General features: G+C 38.9%; 1 protein-coding gene across 1 annotated transcript; it reads right to left on the minus strand.

Moving 5' to 3' along the window:
• Positions 1 to 7254: 7254 nt before the first annotated feature.
• LOC118691269 (receptor-interacting serine/threonine-protein kinase 2-like) lies at positions 7255 to 17878 on the minus strand. The gene is made up of 11 exons (XM_036390402.2): positions 17717 to 17878; positions 16743 to 16896; positions 16385 to 16540; positions 16096 to 16244; positions 14235 to 14284; positions 12991 to 13152; positions 12576 to 12661; positions 11045 to 11113; positions 10592 to 10757; positions 9558 to 9710; positions 7255 to 8232 (listed from the first exon to the last, which is right to left on the minus strand). Exons 1-11 carry the CDS (start codon positions 17866 to 17868, stop codon positions 7928 to 7930), a joined length of 1602 nt encoding a protein of 533 aa, XP_036246295.1. The 5' UTR covers positions 17869 to 17878; the 3' UTR covers positions 7255 to 7927.
• Between the last annotated feature and the right edge of the window lie 2280 nt (positions 17879 to 20158).

Consider the following 20158-nt stretch of genomic DNA (forward strand, 5'->3'; position numbering starts at 1 on the left):
CATTTTGCCTCTAAGGGGAACAGTCTAGTGTGTGCATGTGGTAAGAGTGACAAATAAGTTCTAATTAGCAAGCTTTGTAAAAGAAAGAAAACCATGTTGTTTCACAAAATAAGATCAGAATACCTTTGAAGTTTTCACTCAAGTTCTTGCCCAAAGAACTCCATGTTCCATGAGCAAGATTTTCAGAATGTCTCACTATTTAAAAGTACACCTTAAGAACTGCGAGGTGTAATATCTTAATGCTAAAAGAACCTTTAGGAGTAGGGATTTATTGCCAGTCCATTTGCCTTTGCAGTAAATAGGATAGCCCTATTAATGGGTTTATTAGTCTTTTGTCTGCCAGCATAGTTGTTCCAATTTCAAATCCATTCTTTGCTATTCTTAGAAGGCATCCAGCCCTAAAATTAAAATTCTGGTTGACTTTGCTAACTTTTCAGAAATGATTTCTCAGCAGGCTATTTGTGAGTGTTTTGCACTTTGCTCCTTTGTTCCACACTTGGCTCTTGATTACTTGGTGTGTACAGTGTCCCACAGAGCAAATAATAGTGGACTAATTAAGAACTACCAAGAGTTTCTCAAGTTATGCAAGATCCCCAGAACTATGAAAAGCCTTTTCAGATTCCCAGTCACATACTGTGAAGTGCCATAAATCAAACTTTTGAAAACACTGAAAGCTGTGCTTTGGACACTTACAGGTATACTTTAGTTCCAGAAGAAAGTGCTTTTGTTAAAGTTTACTGCTAGATTTTTTAGTACTTTTTTTTCTCAGCTGAAATCCCACAGGCTATGAACATTCTGAATACCAGAAACGTTGATTTAATGACACACGATCACTTATTGGTGACATTGGTGAAATTTTAGTCTTTATTTTTACATGAGTCTGGAAGACTAAGTGTGGTGAGAGCAAACACTTGTGCTTTACTGTTAGAGCTTAGGCAGGAGGATAAAGGAAATTAAACCTCGTGTGTCATATTACACTCTGGAGGTCAGGGAGTTATTTTTACCTCAGTGTCACTACTGTGGGAAAATGTGGAACACCTCAGCTTAAGTGGAAACTATAGGAGATGGCCTGTAGGGTGCTCAGGCTAAACATAAACAACTCTGTATTTGTCCTTACTACAAAGGACAAATTTTATGGCTGAAGTGTTGTATCATTGGGGAAATTGTTATTTGTATTATTCTATGCTAGAATGACATGCATTGTAGATAACCATGAGGCTGTGTCATTAAAACAAAACCCAAATATTTAGATTAGGTGGTTGTACTGAAACAATTGGGAGGCTGCTAAATTGCATGCTGATGGAGTTAAATCCAATGTATAGCATACAGTAAAATTACAGCTGTGAAATCCTGATAATTGCCTTTTATTTTGTTCTTTAAAAAGGCCTTCCTTTGTCCAATAAAAACACCTGTGATTAAATAGCCAGCTGCAAAAACAAACAAGAATAAGCCTGTCTACATGCCCAAGCATATCTTGAAGTCTCAAATGCTGAGTGCACCTTTCCCTCTGCAGCTGTGTCTGTGCACAGTGACTGGGACAGTTCCTTGGCACTGGTACAAGCAGGAGAGGCCTGGCCACAGGCCAGGTGCTCCTTCTCTTGCTACTGAAGATGGACATAAAGAACACTGAACAAGAAATGACAGCTTTCACTGATGGGGTCTAATTTGGATGAAGAAGCTGACAGTTACCATAAGATTTAAACCAAATTAAATAGTCTCAGACCACCTAAGAATGCAGTGGACTTGGCAGTGTTAGGTTTATACTTAGACTCAGTGATCTTAAAGGTCTTTTCAATCTAAATGCTTCTCTGATTTTAAGAATTAATTAAATTGCTATATTGATGTGCTAGTAAATGGAAAACAGGAAAACATTCTTGCTAAACACATCAAAATGCAACAGCTGAGGAGTTAAAATGCTATTATGTATCTTACAGAAAATTAAATGTAACTTGATATAATATAAAGACATAATATAAAACAGCATCCAAATCTCTCCTCTCTTGTTCATGTCATGAATTCTCTATGTAAGGGAGAGTTTTCTGTAAACAAATAAATCTGCAGGTTTGAATACCAGTACATGATCGATGCAGTGGAGAGAAAAGGTTTTAGCCAGAGTTGCCAGACTGCATTTGAACCAGCCCTGCTGGAGTCAGAGCAGAAGGGAGGAGAGCAGAGCAATGCCTTGTTTTGCAGAAAGCCTCCCTGAGTTGAAATATTTCCTTGGCTGTAAATCATTTAGTCTCATACAGTGTTTAATAAAACCTGTCCAAGACATGCAGTCTATCAGAAAAACAACTCAATTTCTCTGTGAGGTCATACCCCTTCAGCACAAGTAACTCCCTATTTTTTTTTCTGTTACTTTGTTTGCATTTTGATATTGTGTGTCATAAGGGGTTCTTTTTTAATTTCCTGTGGTTTCATGTGAAAAGAGGGAAGAAAATACATGAATGTGAAGTAGCTCTCTCAGCAAACATTTAATGGACTGGACAGAAATCTTGCTGGATAAAGATTGCATTTTAATAAAAATGGAAGCATTTTCATTGTATTTGAGAGAAGATGACCAACCATGACCTGCTGCAAAGCAAAAAATGTAGAAGAGCCTTCTTTTCTTTTAAGAATTCATAACAACACTGTAAAGGGTGGAAATAATCTCCAGGGCTCCTTAATTCAAGTTATCTCTATTCCATTGTCCCAACAGCTGACCTGATGACAGACCCACGCCTTCACAGGTGGATGTTCGTGGAGTGAATAGTGATTGAGTATAAATAATCCATGTTATAAATATCCATGTTATTTAGCTCCAAGCAAAAACAAGTTAATTTTTCCCTTAAATCACTTCAGATGTTTATAGCTTGCATAAATAAACTGAACAGGCTGAGGGGAAAGGTTTAGTAAATCTCTGTTGTTTGCATTAATTTTGTCAACTAAAGAACTCTTGATCAGGTAAGAGAAAGTTCCATGAATATTTCTAATTTCTCTGGGTATGGGGAAGGAGCCTGTCTTCATGGTGGCCTTTAAATCCTTTTTAAGCCCCTGCTTGAAAGCCAGTCTTCAAAGACAAAGCCCAAGAACAGACCAGGTACTCTATTTCCTCACTGCTTGTTCAGTGCCTTTGCTCCAGACTCTTTTGTGTGCCCTTCATCTCCTGTTTGCTAGACCAAACACACACAATTTTATCAGCTTGTCCCTAACAATAGGTGTTGAGATACTTTGGCATGTTACCACATTTTAAGGGCTAAGTTCTTATTCTAAATTACTGCCATTTAATTCATCCTGGTTGAAGGAGTCCAAAAGTTCTTTAACTGATGCATGTCTTCTCTGAAAGAAGAAAGGTCTTCCTTAAAGCCCAGGGAAAATGGCAGTTTGAGGCTACAGATTTCTATAATATTACTTGGCATGTATTCTTGGCAAAGAGAAATAAAGGCAGGAAATAAAATACTGATCACAAACCATATCAGCACAAGAGCTGGAAATACTGTCTAAGCTTCTGATCTACCATTTTTGCTGGGGTTAAGCAAAATGCTTGCAATTAATTGTTCTTGCAGCTGTGCTGTGCTGAATTTAATGTTGCCCAATTAAATCATTAAGTAAGTTCTTTCCAGACCTTGTCAGGTAGTTTAATTTATGGTGGATTTACCTTCAAAATCCAGAAGGTTTGTTTAACTCAGCTGACATACCATCTGTCAAGTCAACCATGTGCTCAGCTAAGGGAATGTAGTTCCAGGCAGGCAATGAAGGAATTGCTTCTCTAAAAAGGAACAAAATCAACTGTGCTAGGGCCTTTTGAGCAGCAGTAAAGTATTTTGCAAAGGGAGAGGGGGCAGGCCTGGCTGTGTGCAGGAAAAGAATGAAAGGGAATATAGTGCAAGGCAAGATTTCCTGAGGCATAAAAGACCCCAGCAATCCTTGAGACAATATGTATTACGGGAGGAGAGCATAGTTAATAGCTGTATAGCTCTGAAATCAATAAATAGCAATAAAGAAATCTAAATTTCCTATGCCTGTCTTAATGATGTTTGGGTCCTTCCCTAACATACCAGGCCCACAAGTATTTGTTTAGGTACTTAACCTTCCTTAAAAATCTTCACATGTGATGCTCAAGTGACTAAGCCTGGGCAAGCACAAGAATTTTACAAGGTTATGTAGGACTCAGACTTGAAACAATAAAATAAGAACCCTTGAGCTTTAGCATGTTTTCATTAGTGCTTTAGGTTTTGTGCATTTTAGAATACTTATGTGGTGTAAAATTCTTCTGTACATGTTAGCAGTCCATTAATGCATTTTTTTAAATTTTGTAGATTAGTATTTTATGAATATGCACTTGTTATCTTCCTCTGATGTTCTCTGGAACTGTTTTTAACAGGCACTGGTAGGAACATTTGAGTGGTATTTATAGCTTTGTTTGCCTTGCTCTCTACTGGAAGGACTAATCTCTTAAACATTTCATTCCAGTACCTCTGATTAATTTTCCACAAATCAACTTCAAACAAGTTCTAGTGCAGACATTCTTACACTGCAGAAACTATCTCATTTCAGATAAAAGTATGGTATAGTTAGGACAAAGGGCAAGGGACAGTCATCTTTTTGCAAATCAGCAAAAGATAGCTACCAAAAGATTGCAACCAGTTGCAATCAAGTATAAAATTTCATTTCAATACATCAGAAAAGTAAACATCTGCCTACTCTACACACCATTCCTTTAATAAATTTAAATAGCTTCACAAAATTTGTACAGCTTGTCATTTTTAATGACTATTAATTCTTTTCTGAGTAACTGCAACAGAATTTTACTAATCAGTTTATATGATCAGTCCTGAAGTGACTTGGTTTTATTATTCTCCTTGCTGTTTTCTAGAGATATCCAGGTTTCATATTTCCTTCCTGCAACTCCAGTTGCTCTTCACATTCAAGTCTTGTTTCTTCCCATAGATACTAAAGAACAGTTTGATTCTTCTATCTTTACTCCTGCTCAGTGCCATTTATTCTACATTGTTTTGTAGTATCAAGGTAACTGCAGAAAACCCAGAAATCTCAGCTAATGAACAAGCTTGGGCAGGAGCAAAATACCATAAGCTTTCAGCAGTTTGATATTTCATACCAGTGATCAACATGAGACATTTGGAACAGCTCACACTACAGGCCTTATGAGAGTATGCTTTCTTGGTGAGAAAAAATGCTGCAAGTTTCAGGTCACTGCATTTACTTTGGTAGCAAAAAATTTTGTATCAACAACAGTTTCATTTCAACAAATGTGTGCCATCCCTTGAAAAATACCACACTGGAAAAGCAGACAGCTTGTGCTCCCACTGTTTTGATGCCAGTTCTTCTATTTAACAGTTAAGACTGGGCTTAGGTTTGGCATCAGATTTTATTCTCAAGTAGGCAGCTGGTTCTAGAAAAGAGCCAAAACTGTTTCTGTGTCAAAACCACAATGACAAAAATTCAGCATAGCCTGCCAGCCAGCATATCTTTCACAGGAGCGTAAAGTGTCCAGTAGAACAACTAAATGGAATGATTTTGAAAGCTGCTATTAAGTTTCAACAGTATTGCTAGTTTCTCTTTTAAAGGTCTGTAACTATTTCCTGCAGGTGAATGTTTATCTGTTTTACTGAGTATCTTATGCCTTCTAATGAGGCAAAACACCATGACAGCAGTTCCTTCCTCACAAGCAAGACATCCTTTTTTAGCAGACTGTTGAAATTTCCCATTTAAAGTGTAGATTTTAAAGTGAAAAAAATTCAACTGTGAAAAAGATATTTAGCTCCTTTAATAAGCAAAACTATTGTCAACATATTCTGATAGAGATTGCTTTTAATTGTAACAGTATTTTAATTCAAGGCAGTCTCAAATTTCAATGAAGTAATGTATAAAAAAAAAAGTTTATGGTTCCAGCAGCATCATAGCTGGAAACTTTGATGTAACACATTTCTTATTTCTTAACTGTGCCCAGACAACACATCATTACTGCATTTGCAGCCAGCCAAATGACTGAATTCAATGGGAAATTTGAAACTGCAGAGAGAACAAAAGCAAATAGGGAAACAAATAACATGGTTTTGCTTTTGAAATGCCTGTAGATGGTATAACAAGTTCTCATGTAATCTGGTGCCATGAAGCTTGAAGAAACCTCACTGGGCCTTTAACAATATATCATTATTTTCATTATAAAGAAAGTAATCCTATTATTTCTCTTTCAAATTATGCTGGTTTTTGCTGGGATGGAGTTAATTTTCTCCATAGGAGCTAGTATGGGGCTGTATTTTGAATTTGTACTGAAAACAGTGTTGACAATTCAGGGAAGTTTTGTTATCGCTGGGCAGAGCTCACACAGAGCCAAGGCCTCTCTGCCCCTCACCCCACCAGGGAGGAGGCTGGGGGTGCACAAGGAGCTGGGGGGGGACAAGCTGGGACAACTGACCACAGCTGGCCAGAGGGATGCTCCAGACCATGTGGCATCAAGCTCAGCTAGGGAAGGAGGATGGGGAGGATGTTTGGAGTGATGATATTTGTCTTCTTAAGGAACCATTTCATGGGATGGAGTCCTGCTTTCCTGGAGATGGCTGGACACCTGCCTGCCCTTGGCAAGTGGTGAATTAATCCCACATTTTCCTTTGCTTGTGTGCAGATTTTACTTTATCTGATAAATTGTCTGGCTCTCAATGAACACGTTTTCTCACTTTACTGTTGTGTAGCATAGTTGTCTGCTGGGACAAATGTTCTTTCCAGCATCCAATGTGAGGCTTGAAGGGCTCAAGGTAACAATGGATTTTACTGGAATGTGCTGGATCACATTTGTAGCTGCTGTTGCAGTTGATCTGTTGACAGACTCCTGTGCTTGCCATGGCACTTGTTTGCCTTCTGTACACGAGTCTGGTGCTTGTTAGTAGCTGGGCTGTTGTTTTCACTGCCTGTTGTACCATTTATCTGCCTGTGCCTGGGAACATTCTGATAACAGCAGTGTTTCTGTGCTGCTGCACTGCACAGACAGGAACTCCATGTGAACTCAAGTCAAAGGGTCCATGACCTGAGGATGAGTTCAAGCAGCAGCAGGACACTCCAAAGCGTCTGTGACCATGGGGCCAGAGCTACAAAACCTCCCAGTGCTCCGAGGCTGTCCCCATTAGAGCACAACCATGACAACAGTTCAGCAGAACAGCCATTCAGAATGACCAGCTTTTGATTAAACCAGGCACCTCTTCTGCCTGGTTAATTTTACATTTGAGCTGCAGACATGATTAGAGAGATACAGGGATGTAAAGTGTTAACATTTCTCCATTTAATGAATACTCCAAGTCCCACATCTCTGAAGTACAGATGTAAGTACTGCTACATTTTCATATGACCATTTGTGAGGAAAATTAAGTAATTTATATGCATAATATAAAACTTCCAAGTCTTACTTAAGGCCCTACTGGAGAAATATTTCTTGATTCTCTGAAGCCTTTCTCTGTAACAGCTGGCTCAGATATGAGTGCAGTGAAAGGCAGTCAATTTTTTTCTCCTCATGCAGTATTCTGTTATTCATTATCTTTATTTGGAAGTGTTTATAAATAATCATTCTTCCATACTGTGACCTCCAAAAAGTCATGTTTCATTTTCCTCGCTTCTAAAGAAAAAAATCAAGGAAATAAGGTGCCATCTCACTTGAACTCTGTTTGCTCTGGCACATATTGCACTTTTCCCATCTCTGAGATCCAAATCAGCATTTGTTATACCACTCTTGGTAATTTCTGTTGGCAGCAGTTGACTCGACCTTTTAATCCAGTTAGCTTTTTCCACTACAGTACTCAAATAATGAGCTGTAGGAAGAATTGCCTTTGGTCCATGGCTTGTGAGACACCAACGCGAATCTTTGCCATCACAAATTACTAGAGCTCAAATACATATATCAGACCATGAAAAAAAATCAGTCACAACAGCAGCCTGTTTACCTTGGCAGGACAGCCTGGGCATGAATGACTTGTCCCAGAGGACTGGATTTGTTCACTGACAGCGCGGTGAGCGCAGCTTGTGCTGCCCTCTCCCCGAGGCAGAGGCAGGTGTCCAGCAGGGCCCGGGCGCGGGCGGTCACCGTGGGGCGGGCGCTGATGCTCTCGTAGTCGCTGCGGGACAGGGCCTGCTGCGAGCGCAGCACGTCCAGCACGTGGTTCAGGAGCCCTTCTGTCATGCAGCTCAGGATGCTCTGCCTCTGGCAGGCAAGGATTTGACAGCAGTTGCCTTTGCTGCAAGGACCTTGAGTGAAAAGGAAAACAAAATGAGATAAACCAAGAGCTTTTTTCATACAGAAATTGTTAGCAAGCATCGATACCAGAAATACAAACTCAGCAGAGGAAGAAGAAGAGGAGGGAGTAGAAGAAGGAAAGAGGAGGAGTTAGTTTGTTTGCAGTCAATGTTTGCAACTAGTCCAAAAGTATTTTCATCTCATGTTTGAAACTCACAAAGACCAGATTACAGCAAATAAGTGTTTCTAAACCTCTGGGTGCTCAGATTGTGTGAGGGGAGAATATTTTCAGGTCATGCCCTAGTCATCTGTATTTAACTTTATGCAAAGCACCTTGGCTGGACACAGATGAGAAAACTTTCTCCTATAAAGGTGGAAGTACAGGTAAAGGTACTTCAGGGTAGCAGGAGAGTTTGAAACATGTAATGCAAAACTAGGAAAAAGCCAAACTAATACCAAAAGCAATACTCTGGATAAAATGGTTGAGAGCTTTGGGTTCTGCCTCTTTTCATGGGGTGATTAGAATATCTAGTGCTGAAATTAGGGTTTTTAGTGTACTGTAAATACCATACACCAAGAGAAAATTAATAACCAAAAGTTGTGTTGCTTTGGAGAGCATGCTTCTGTCATTCTGATTTCTGAGTGTTGCTAGGAGAGTTCTGTGATGAACTTTTCCTGCATGGTCTAGTCTGTTGATTTATCCAGAAATTATGTTATCACTCAAGTAAATTGCCATGGAGAAGGACAGCCAGCTAGGCTGAGAATTGTTATAGGCCAGTTTGCAAAAAGTTAGCATAAAATCCTCACAAAGCTTCACCCACAGCCAAAGAGTCTTCACAAATTAAAAGCTGACCCTTTTCTGCCTCTGTTCTGCAGGAAGACCTGAGATGATGTGAGGGGATGAAGGGTCCCCTATCACCTGTTTCTGTAATCAATAGCTGCTTTTGCAGAGGTAGCCAATACACAGCTTATGATTGCAAAAGAATATTTCAGACCTAAACAACTAATGTATTTCACATTAATGTGTGCTGTGTTTTTTGTATTTTTATCATGGTCTTTTCAGAACCATTCTCAGCCTCACTGTTGTCCTAAAATAAAATAAGCCAATGTTCTCAGTGGCCAGTGCCTGAACTTCTGAGAACAGAGGAGCAGCTGTACACAGAGAGACATTTGTATCAAGTTAGAATCAGGTATTACTCTGAATACCTGAAAATGTGCACAAAATTTAGAAATATCTAAATGTTTCTCCAATGTTTTCTCCAAGTTTTAAACAATTTAATCACTGAGACCTGGCCAAGGTGAGTACTGCCAGCTCAAAGTGACAATGGTGCCTTACCTGTCACTGCTTGTCCCTGGTGCATTGGTTGTGGTCTGTGCTGAAGAGCCAGTGCTGGGGAGTTATGCTGACTGCTCTCTTTGCCTGAAGTTGAACCAGATGAAGGATTTGTGCAAAAGGAGCTTGGTTTTCTTCTCTCAGAGCCTGGGTGACCTAGAAAAGGTGAAGATGAGCAAGATTAGACCTTTGAATTGAACAACAAGAAAACATTACACATGTTTTACAGTCAGCCACTACAGGAGACAGGAACTGAAGACTAACTTGAGATTACTTTGGCTCTTGTTAATACATCATTATTCCTAGGAAAACTTTGGCCTTTATTGCTACACACATCTGGCTTTTCTGTCTGTGGGAACTTATTATTGAAGTTATGGAACATTTTATTCTGTCCATAAGTCTGTCCATGAAGTGCTTGGAAATGCAGATGTTGCTACAGGTGAATTCACTTCTGATGTCTCAGTTTTTGTACCTGAAGGCATGAGAAATACAGGCTCTCTCTTCTTGACACAAATTTAAACAGGAGAAATCCACATTGGAAAGGTAAATAAAGTTATCCATATTGGAACAGTGATTATCAGGAATTATTCATATGTTCCTGGCAACATTGCCTTTTTAAAAATATCTCCAGATAAGATAAAGGTTTTAAAGATATCTAAATTTCTTAGCAGATTACAAAAAAGCAGTTATTCCTGGTGGCACAAAGCAGCCTGATTCCCAGAAAGGACTTGTTCTCTCAAAAGCAACAGGCAATATTTGATGTGTGAGAGAAAGGCAGCTCTACATTTACAGCTCAGTATTCTAAAAAAATTAGTACTTTTTTTTTTTTTTTTTTTTTTTGATCTATACATCTAAGTGGAAAGCTTTGTGGTCTCTGGAGTTCCTGCAGTGAACTCATGCTTCAGATGATACCAGTAGAGAGCACAGCTTTACTCTGAGAAGCAACAATTTTACATGAACAATTACATTTCTATAAGAAACAACTAGTAATATTTGTCTTTTTCTTGTAACAGCTGCAGCTGAATATAATTCAAGACAGTGACCTTTGGTTGCATTCTGTGGGGTAGTATTTGACACACCCATCTCAATATTATCTCTTCCTGCTGTATTTGCACTGCTATCAGGTAGAACAGTTGACAAGCTTGGCACTGCAAGAGGAATTTTCTTGCTGATTAAGCGGTTGCCTTTTTGTGGACAGATGATCTGAAAGACATCAAAATAGAGAAGAGTTATCTTCTTGGCAACTTTTGTTCCAAAACCTTTTCTAAACGGGAGAGGTTCAAAACAAACCCTCAGAGGAGGAGGCTGTTTTTGCAAGAGCAATGTCAGAGTGAGCTGCCTGGAACAAGGTAAAGCAGTGGGGTTTGTTGGATGGAGTCGCCCTGGCCAGGAACATTTTGCCCAAGTGTTTGCATTGCACAGTGTCAGGGCTGTTAGGAGGAATAAGCAGCTGATGAAATACTCTGGAGACTCCTGTGCCCCGAACTCACCTGTGAATTGCAGGTGCCTCTTGGCAGGGTGAAGGTCTCTGAGCCTTTGCACGCGTTAAGCGCTCTCTCCTGGAAGAAGAAAGCCACAGTAACTGCAGCAAGTGCAGATGTGGTTTGTGCCATTCACAGCTGTCAGGAGCAACAGCTCATAGTAACATAACTTCTACTGGCAACATGTATTATACTGCTAGGTACACTCATTGAACAGCACAGAGTGAATGGGCATGGAATCTGACAAAATTCTATCCTGTCACTCTTTCCAGTGTTTCACATTTATTTAAAATCCAGTGTTGAATCATAAGCTTGTTTTGAGACAGACTGGGCTAGCTAGAACATGTTTGTTTGTCTTTAAGTAGCCAAACAGCATGGCCATCCTGTGTTCAGTGTGCCAAACTGTCTGCAGTAAGGATGTGTCAATACTTGTAACTTTTTTTCCAATTTGTACATCCACAGTAGATCTGTTAAACTATTTTTTTAGATTTTATACTTCAACAGTTGTGAATCAATTTCCCAGAAACTTCAGTATCATTTTTAGAGTAATTTTTGACTTATTAGTTCAGTTGTTTCAACAAGAAATGATGCCCACTAATAAAATAAATCTTCACAATCTAAAAAATTAAAAATAAAACCTTGCTCAAGGGAGATTGAAACATTAAACTATGGAATATTTGGCAGTAAAATTTTAAATAAACTTCAACGGTAGTAAAAATTACTTTGACTCTAACTATGCTACCTATTAAGGCTGTGATCAAGGCTGTTCTATAAGCCCAGAATCTGATTGCAACAATCCTGCATGCATCAACATACACAACACACAGTAATGAAACCAACAACACAGCATGGGTTGTGTAACTCCAGCTAGAGTCAGAGTCCTTGTCCAAGAGCCAAAACACATGTCAGTGTTTTCCCCCAGTGCCTATGTTACCCAGCTAGGATGCAGCTCTGCTTGTGGCAGTCCCATTTGTGCCAGAGCTCCCATGGCAGTGTAAGCAGATATGGAGTTACCTCCATCCCTCAGTCCTTGGCTGTTCTCCATCCCCTCCTGTGGAATTGCAGAGCCCTGAGACCCTGGGATGAGCGGTGCCTTGGCCTGAAAGCCTGGCGTTGAGAAGCACTGAAGGGTGCAGAGCAGTGCTGTTACTGATATTGCTCCAGGTACCAATGCTGCTCAGGTTTTGAACTAAATGCTTTCTAAACAGTAATACAAAAATCTGTCCTTGGTTTTAGTCCTAATCTGCAGTACTTGAGCTGATGTTTGTTCTCGCTCACATGGGTTTGCCAGTCTGACTCCAGGTGGTGACTAGAAAGAATTGTATTTTTCAAATAGCAAGAAGCAATTGACTAATATTCTAAAGAACCTCACAATATATATTCTACAATTTCTGAATGAACCTGAAGTGCCAAAGGGCACTCTCCAGCTCTCTGGCATGACCAGTAAAACAAGACAAAACCTTAACTGGTTTTGGGTCAGAAAGATTGGAATTGAATGAATCAAGTAATGTTGTAGGAGAACAAGAAATTCTGCACTGACCTTTGCATCCATCAAATTGTAGATTGCTGCAGAAATTACCTCCTTATTTATACTAGCCAAAACTCCATTTAGAAGGTGTACACATTCTGCAGGGGTAATAAATCATTTTAAATACCACATTGTGTATGAAAGCATGTATACATTTAGGCATCATCATATTGCAACTAACTTAATTATTATATTGAGAAAATTGATTAAATAGAGGAAATTAGTTTCCTCTAATACAACTACCACCTCATACTTTACTTTACAGTAAACAAAATTTAGGAGACAAATAAGTCAACTTCTGGTAGGAAGCTTCAGTTAGAGGAAACATAAAGATGATCTAAAGACCACTTTCACTTCAGCTGTTCAGTGCTAAAGCAATGTTCCTATAAAGACTGTCTCCTGCACAGAAGGAAATCCTGATTGTTACCTGCAGGATGTGGTCTATAATCTGGTTCTTGATGCCAGCACAGAGCAATGAGGTGCAGCAGTCTGTTCCTCTCAGGCAAATTGCTTGGTATGAGCTTTTCTGAAATGCCAGGTCGCAAACTGCTGCAGATTCCTCTCAAAATATCAAGCAGGGTTCCTTGACCTGCAATTGAAAAGAAAATGTAACTGCCAAAAAATATTAAAGACCTCTTAAAATGACATCCAATGTAAGTCATATTGTATATTTTAAAACAAAGACTGCTTTTTTAAAAGGAAAAATATACTAATGCTCTTGTAAGTAGATATGCTAGCCTTTAGCATCAGCTATAGCTGCTTATTGCAACAGGACTTCATCTTTCAGGGTGAAGAACTCTGTCCATACTGAGTCACAAATGGTTATGTAAACTTGTACTGTAAACTACATGCACAGATTCCTCAGGAATACATGCTATTATTTTAAGCAGAGTTTTATATAAAGCCTTACACTTGCATTACAAGAATAGAACAAAATAACTGTTAAAAAAAGAAATCTACTTTGAGCAGCCTCAAGATGGCAGCCATAAGCTGTATGGGTATTTAGATGTTATTCCATGCAGTATTTGTTGAAGGTCCTCAGTAAAATGCAGGAGTCCTTCAATCAGTTTTGCCATGCAGAACGAAGCCCATAGCAAAGTAGCCCTTACTGATCTCCACTTCCATGAAACAGGGATTGATCCTAGACACTGACAATTGTTATACTGTGCTTTGCCAAACTAAGTTCTCTAAAACTGCTCACACTTTCATCTAAGAAAGTAAGATTCCCTGCTTCCTTGAGATAATTCATCATGAACTGACATTTCTGCATTGGTATTTGAAACTCACAGCAACTGTAAAAATGAGTATTATGCTCATTCAATTAGCAACTTGTCACTGATTTTAAAATTCCAGCTGACAAATATGAAGTGATATTCCTTCTCACTGATGGTCCATGGAAAACCCAACTCAGTGGCAGTGCTTCAGCAAGCACAGGTTGATGATACTAGTGGGGGAGGAAGCTCTGCCTTTTCCCCTCAGAAAGAGCAGCTTCTTTGGAAACATATAGGATTTAGTGAGGAATTGTAATATTTACATCCTCTAATGTGGAGCTTTGTGCTGTAACAGTAAGAGAAGGCAAAGGGACATCTGAAAAGATGGTGTTTTTGTCAAAATTTCACTACAATAAGGGAATTTGTGGACAGCACAAAGTCTGACGTGAAAAATAAATACCTTCAAAGGGTTTCTGTCTGCTGAGGCTCTCCCAGCACAGGATTCCAAAACTGAAAAAAAACAACAAAACAGTGAAAGACCATTCATTAGTTTGCAATCTGTATCTACATTCTCAGTTTCAAAAGCAAGTTTATTGCTTTAAGAGAAAGGAGTTTTTCAAGACAAAGTCTATCCAAGTCTTCTCTAATTCAATGAGACCTTTTTCAGTTCTCAATTGAGTTGCTCTTATAAAATCATCAAGTTAAGGGGTTTTTATTGCTTAAATATAGGTTCAGTTAGAATTACATTTCAGGTTACTGCCTTATCTCCATTTGATCTTGTAAATTTTGGAAGCTTCTGTTCTCCCTTCTCTATCATGATTGGTTTGTTTTTAAGTAATTTCAGTATCAACTGGACTTTTCAGCAGGTACCAACAAGCACATCAGTTAATGTACAAAAACTTGGTTCTGATGCACTATGTTTCTATTTTCTTCACCAAATTTTGATGGGGCTCCAAATACCTTTTTCCATTTCAAACATCCTAGGAGTAATTGCATTGGGGTCATAGATCTATGCATATAACCCACAACTCAGATGCTATAAAATACAGTGGTTTAACAAAAAGATCAAAGATCAGAGGCAGAAAAGAGGAGGCTGCTGGATAAGAAAAAACAGTCTACAGGTAAGTCAGAAGCAAAGCAATCAAAAGGGGAAGAGGCAGTTCTAGGATAAACATATCTATTTATTTATATATCTTGCTGTAGTGATTGCAGTAGTTAAAAGAGCCTCCTCTTTTGCCTTACTTTCACATAAAAATCTGTAAAGTATTCACGTAATGTGGACATACATGTAACTTAAATGTACTTTGTATTTCATGTATGACAGATTTCTGCTTTCTCTATTGCATCACTGTTTAGATGCACACAAATCTCATGCATCTGAGTCACATCTCAGCATATTATTATATAATGTATTATATAATACATGTATACATTAAATTATATATATGAATGCAATTTTGGAAAATTAATTATGCTACCTGAAAGTAAACCTCCACTCTTCCTGTGCAGAACTTGTGTTTGTGAACATGAGGTTAGTCACATCATTTATAGGACTCCTCAAGTGTATGCATTATTTGACTTATCTTAGAGCCTGCCTCTATGACAATAAAGCAGGAGTTTAAATTTATAGGTTTCACAAAAGCTCAGAAATCAGAAGAGTGGTCTCCTTAAAAGTTATTTAAAATATTAATCTACAGCTCAGTGTGCTGGTCATGATGATGTGTGTCCATCCAGACCATCCAGACCAGTGGCACCTGGAGGTTCTCTCATTTATTGAGGCAGCCACAATGGATGTAACATACCCAAAAGTGGCAGTGAGTAATCTTTCTCCTTGCTAAAAATCACTTTGTTTAAAAGTGCAGGTGCTTCAGTGGCTCAGTAACTTATCCCAGGAGAGATTCCACAGAATCTTAAATGGGACACTATTGAGGTAAAGGTCTTATTTTTACCTGGGCCTGATCTAGGCATAAACAATTCTTTCTGAAACTAAAGCCAGCAACAGATCACACTTATAAACTACATGAAGCAGTTATGAGGCTTCTAAATATATCTGAAAGTTTTGGCAGCTTTGCACTTTTAAAACATTTAGGTCCATTATATAAATATTTATATGACTGACTTTGGGAACAGTTGTTAACCTTGATATCTGATTCACCAAATATGGGAATTTAAAATCTAATTCACTGCTATAATTGGCCTCATGCCATACTATCCTACTGCATATGTCTGGCATTTTTACTGTCATGTCTTTGAAGAGTTTTGGCAGCATTGTAGAGTGCAGCATGGACTAGGTATGACATGCCCTTAGAGACTCCATTCACCTGTAAATATCACCTTCCTGGGAAGGGAGGCCTCCTTCAAGTATTTCAGGAGGAAGATACACTAAATCCTGGCAGTTTCTCTGCTGGCAATTCTGCAGGTCTGACCTCAGCTGCTGTTTCCTCCAGTTGGTTAGGCCATAACCTGATATCTACGGAAATGCAAGCAAAAGTAATTTTAGTAACAATAAAACAAGTCTTGATATCAAGTGTTGACTATTAACATCAAGATATGCAATAATAGGACAATCACTGGATTTTATGTTAATGGACTAAAAGTAGAAGCTCCTACCTTGGCTCTGTACTGCACATCCAAAAGCACATTGGAAGGTTTCAGGCTGCAGTGGCAGAGGGCAGGTTCGAGGCTGTGAAGATGCTGCAGCCCTTCAGCCACATCTGACAGGATCCTTATGAGTAAGGGAAAGGGGACATCTGGGTACAGTTGATGCTAAGTAACACAAAATACAGGTGTTGGTACTGTGAAGTTGTTGCTATTCCCATTGTCTTTTGACAACAAACAGAACCACAATACAGAAGCACAACACAGAAACTGAAGAACAGATTGTGACTACTGTCCGTAATTCACATGCTGATTGTTCTTTGATCTTGTAATTAATTTTATCACCTCAAAGATGACATCTTTTATCTACCTCATGGATGAGGGAGTGGAGGGATCCATTGTTCATCCATTCAGTCACTATCCCCACAAGTCCATGGCACTGGTAAATCCCAAGGAAAGGCAGGAGACGTTCAGACTCATAGTGTCTGACACTTGCTATGTCCTGAAGTAGCAACTTCCACTCCCTGTAAAAAAAATCAAGTCAGAGGCAGGTTAGAGTGAAGGGAACTTCAGCAGGAGATGAGAGTGTAGGATGTGGGAATGAGAGAGAACCCTATGGTTGAGCAGGAGCTAGTATTATTTTACCAATAAACCCAATATCATATAATCTTCCAAACAACTGTAAGAACATGAAGCAGTCATAGTGTAGTGTATTTTTTCTAATATAGAATGAAGAACCTCTGAATGCTTTAATGTGAACATAAGAGCCCAGCTTGAAGCAGGATTGAAGTGTGAAGTCAGGAAAAAGCTGGAGAATATGAAATGCTAGGAATAAAACAAAGATTTACCTTTATTGTTCCAAATAACTTGTATTCTTTTGCTATTAGTGACATCCTCTTTTGCAAGGAGATGATGTGTTTCCATAATGTGTTTCCATCATGTGTTTCCATGCACATCTCACTGCTTTGTAACCCTGGCCATTCTTCCCTCCTCCCATTTCCCCTGCTCTCATCTGTGCATGCTGGTTTAGATCAAATTCAACTGAGGTCTCTTCAGGGACCTCTAGAAAAATAGCACCTTATCATACTGGTATTACTGATCCAGGGTTGTAGACATTGTTCCAAGTAGATTAATTATTGACTTCAGGATTAAGCTCTACTTCACAATAGAGCTTGTTTCTCAGTAAAATTGCCTCCAAGTTGCCTCTTGGCTGGTGGGGATTTCTAGGGATGGAGATGTGCTCAGGATCAGGTGATGCTGGATATGCCAGGATTTGTTCTGGTGCCAGCCCTGCAGGTCTGTGCTGCCCACCTGTGTGGTGGGTTGGGCAGATAAGATCCATACCTGTCTGTGGTGTCCTGGCTGGTCAGCAGCTTCACAGAGATGGGAGAGTTCCAGGAAATATGAAAGGCTTTGAGTGCAAAGCCTGAGCCTGTCCTGGTCAAGGTAAAGCTTTCCAAATCCTCCTGGGCTACCACAGGTAATGGATTGGCCATTTCTTGATGGCTGGCTTGGGGGGAAAACGTGGCAGAAAAGAAAAAAGTTTTAAGAGGTTTTTTTTGTCACAATTACCAAAGCACAGTAAAGTTGCACCACCCCTTACTTCCCAAATAACAAATCCAACAGCCTTCCTTTCACCACTCTGTGTCAGACTTTCCTTACAAAGAGAGGAAAAAATGCATTAATTGCAAAGGAGTGTCTGGACCATAATTTGCCATCTGAAGCTGCAAGGTGCTAATTATTTGCTCATCATTATTTCTATCTGATGCCTTTAAAATAGCAGACCAGTATTTATAATATGAAATGTGATTTTAGCTTGATACTGAATTATGTAGACAACAAACAAGCATCTTACAGTTGCATATCAGGCAAATAATTTCTCCACTTCTCATAAAAAAAGGCAATTATTCAATAACTGATGTCAGCATGTTCTGCATAATTTTTGCATATAATCTTTAATACATCATATGTAAATGCAAAAGCAAAGAAAAAGGAACATTTCCTGCTGTTGTGAGCTGTCAGAATTCTGCTAAATGGAGTTGTGTCTTTGTAGCTGCCAGTAATTTGGGCAGTGCAGTGTCTATGCAGGACCTCTCCAGGGCCAGCTGCACTTCTCAGACCCTTGGCATGGCAACACACAGAGATTAGAGACACCTTCTGCAAAGCCTCACTGTGTTACTGCATGAGCAACCCTTCTAATTACATCTGTGAAGCTCCATTAGACTGGAGATAGCCAAAAAGTGAGGGGTAAAGGAGGAAACCAGGCAATCTAAGACAACAGATGGCATAAACCAGCTGGCACTGGTAAGGATTCCTGCAGACCAGTGGTCAGTGAGTCAGAACTCCTCAGGCTGGAATACTCCCTTTGGGGTCCAGTAGACCAGGGCTAGAAAAGGAAACAATGAGGGAACTGAATTGACTGTGGAGGATTGTTGAATGAGAATTGTGTCCTTTGAGGTGTGCTCTACAAAAAGAGCTCCTGGGATGTGGAAGGCCTCAAAGCCCAGATAACTTTTTCTCCACAAGTAAAATAGAAACAAAAACCTGAAGATAAATTTGCCTGTGATCCTGCTTCTAGTTAATGAACATTTTATTGTTGGTTTATCTCAGTCTTGTCCTGCAGGAACATTCACAATATAAGCTCAGTTTTGCCTCTAACCACAATCAAAATGCAAAAAGCAGCAGCTGATTTACCAGTTGAGCTTTAACCACATTTGATTCTGGTAGGGAAGCACAGTTGAACTTTTTGCTTTTTTGTTAGATTATTGTAGTTTGAAAGCAATAACTTAGGTGCCTTAGCTGCTTCTCTGAACTTTCCTTAAAGAAGAGATGAGGCTGACAGTTTAATAAAATTTGAAAAGTTCCCTCTGAAGGAAGATAATTTTCTAAATGAGCTATTTATTCCTTAAACTGGCAAACAGACCACACAAATCTACCAATCCTGAATGTAAAGGAGTTTATAAAAATGCTGGCAGAAGCAAAATTATGTCTCATTTTTATTCTATACAGCAATAAATAATAATTTAAATAGCCAAAATAATTTACTCAGCTCCAACCATAGTGCAAGGAATACCAAATAATGGTTTTACCACCTAAACCATTCCTGAAAGTATTTATTTTTATTTAAAATTGAATCAAGTAACAATATAAGCATTTTTAAGCTCTTGCTAACTGGCTACTTAGATAAAAATTAAAGCTAATCATCAGCTCCTATTTTGGATTTGCAAAATCTAATAAAACTGGCAATTTTTTAAAGTTGAAACAAAAACCACTTCAATCTTTATTGCTACAAACCATGTCATGACATGCTAAGCACCATTCTCCCTGTGTCTGAGTTTCTACATCTTTGTATTGCAAGGTACCAAGACATTCTTTCAATAATTCTGCTCTTTTGAATGCTTTTTCTCCCATATCTATTAAAAATCTCATTATCAACCCCCAAAATCAATATTCCAGAGGTCACCTATGCAAGGAAACAGTTTGCATTATTTTTAAGTAAGACACTGACAGTCTCAGATAACTTTGCCATCCTTGCCCAGCTGTGCAGGCAGAGGCATGAAGAAGACTGCTATAAAGCCATTTTATTTCAAGTTTCTAATTATAAGGTAATTTTAAAAAATTAATTCATAGCAAAGACATTTCCTTACTATGGAGAAAATACATTAATATACAGATGTCTCAGGGAAAAAAAAACTGGAAATAAAAATCAACTTACCTCTGGAAATACAAACATAAAACTACGGAATGATGGAGTGAAACTGTGGTGACACCAAGTGTAAGCCGGCT

The sequence above is a fragment of the Molothrus ater genome, chromosome 12, assembly GCF_012460135.2.
Source record: "Molothrus ater isolate BHLD 08-10-18 breed brown headed cowbird chromosome 12, BPBGC_Mater_1.1, whole genome shotgun sequence".
In the NCBI taxonomy this organism is placed as follows: Eukaryota; Metazoa; Chordata; class Aves; order Passeriformes; family Icteridae; genus Molothrus; species Molothrus ater.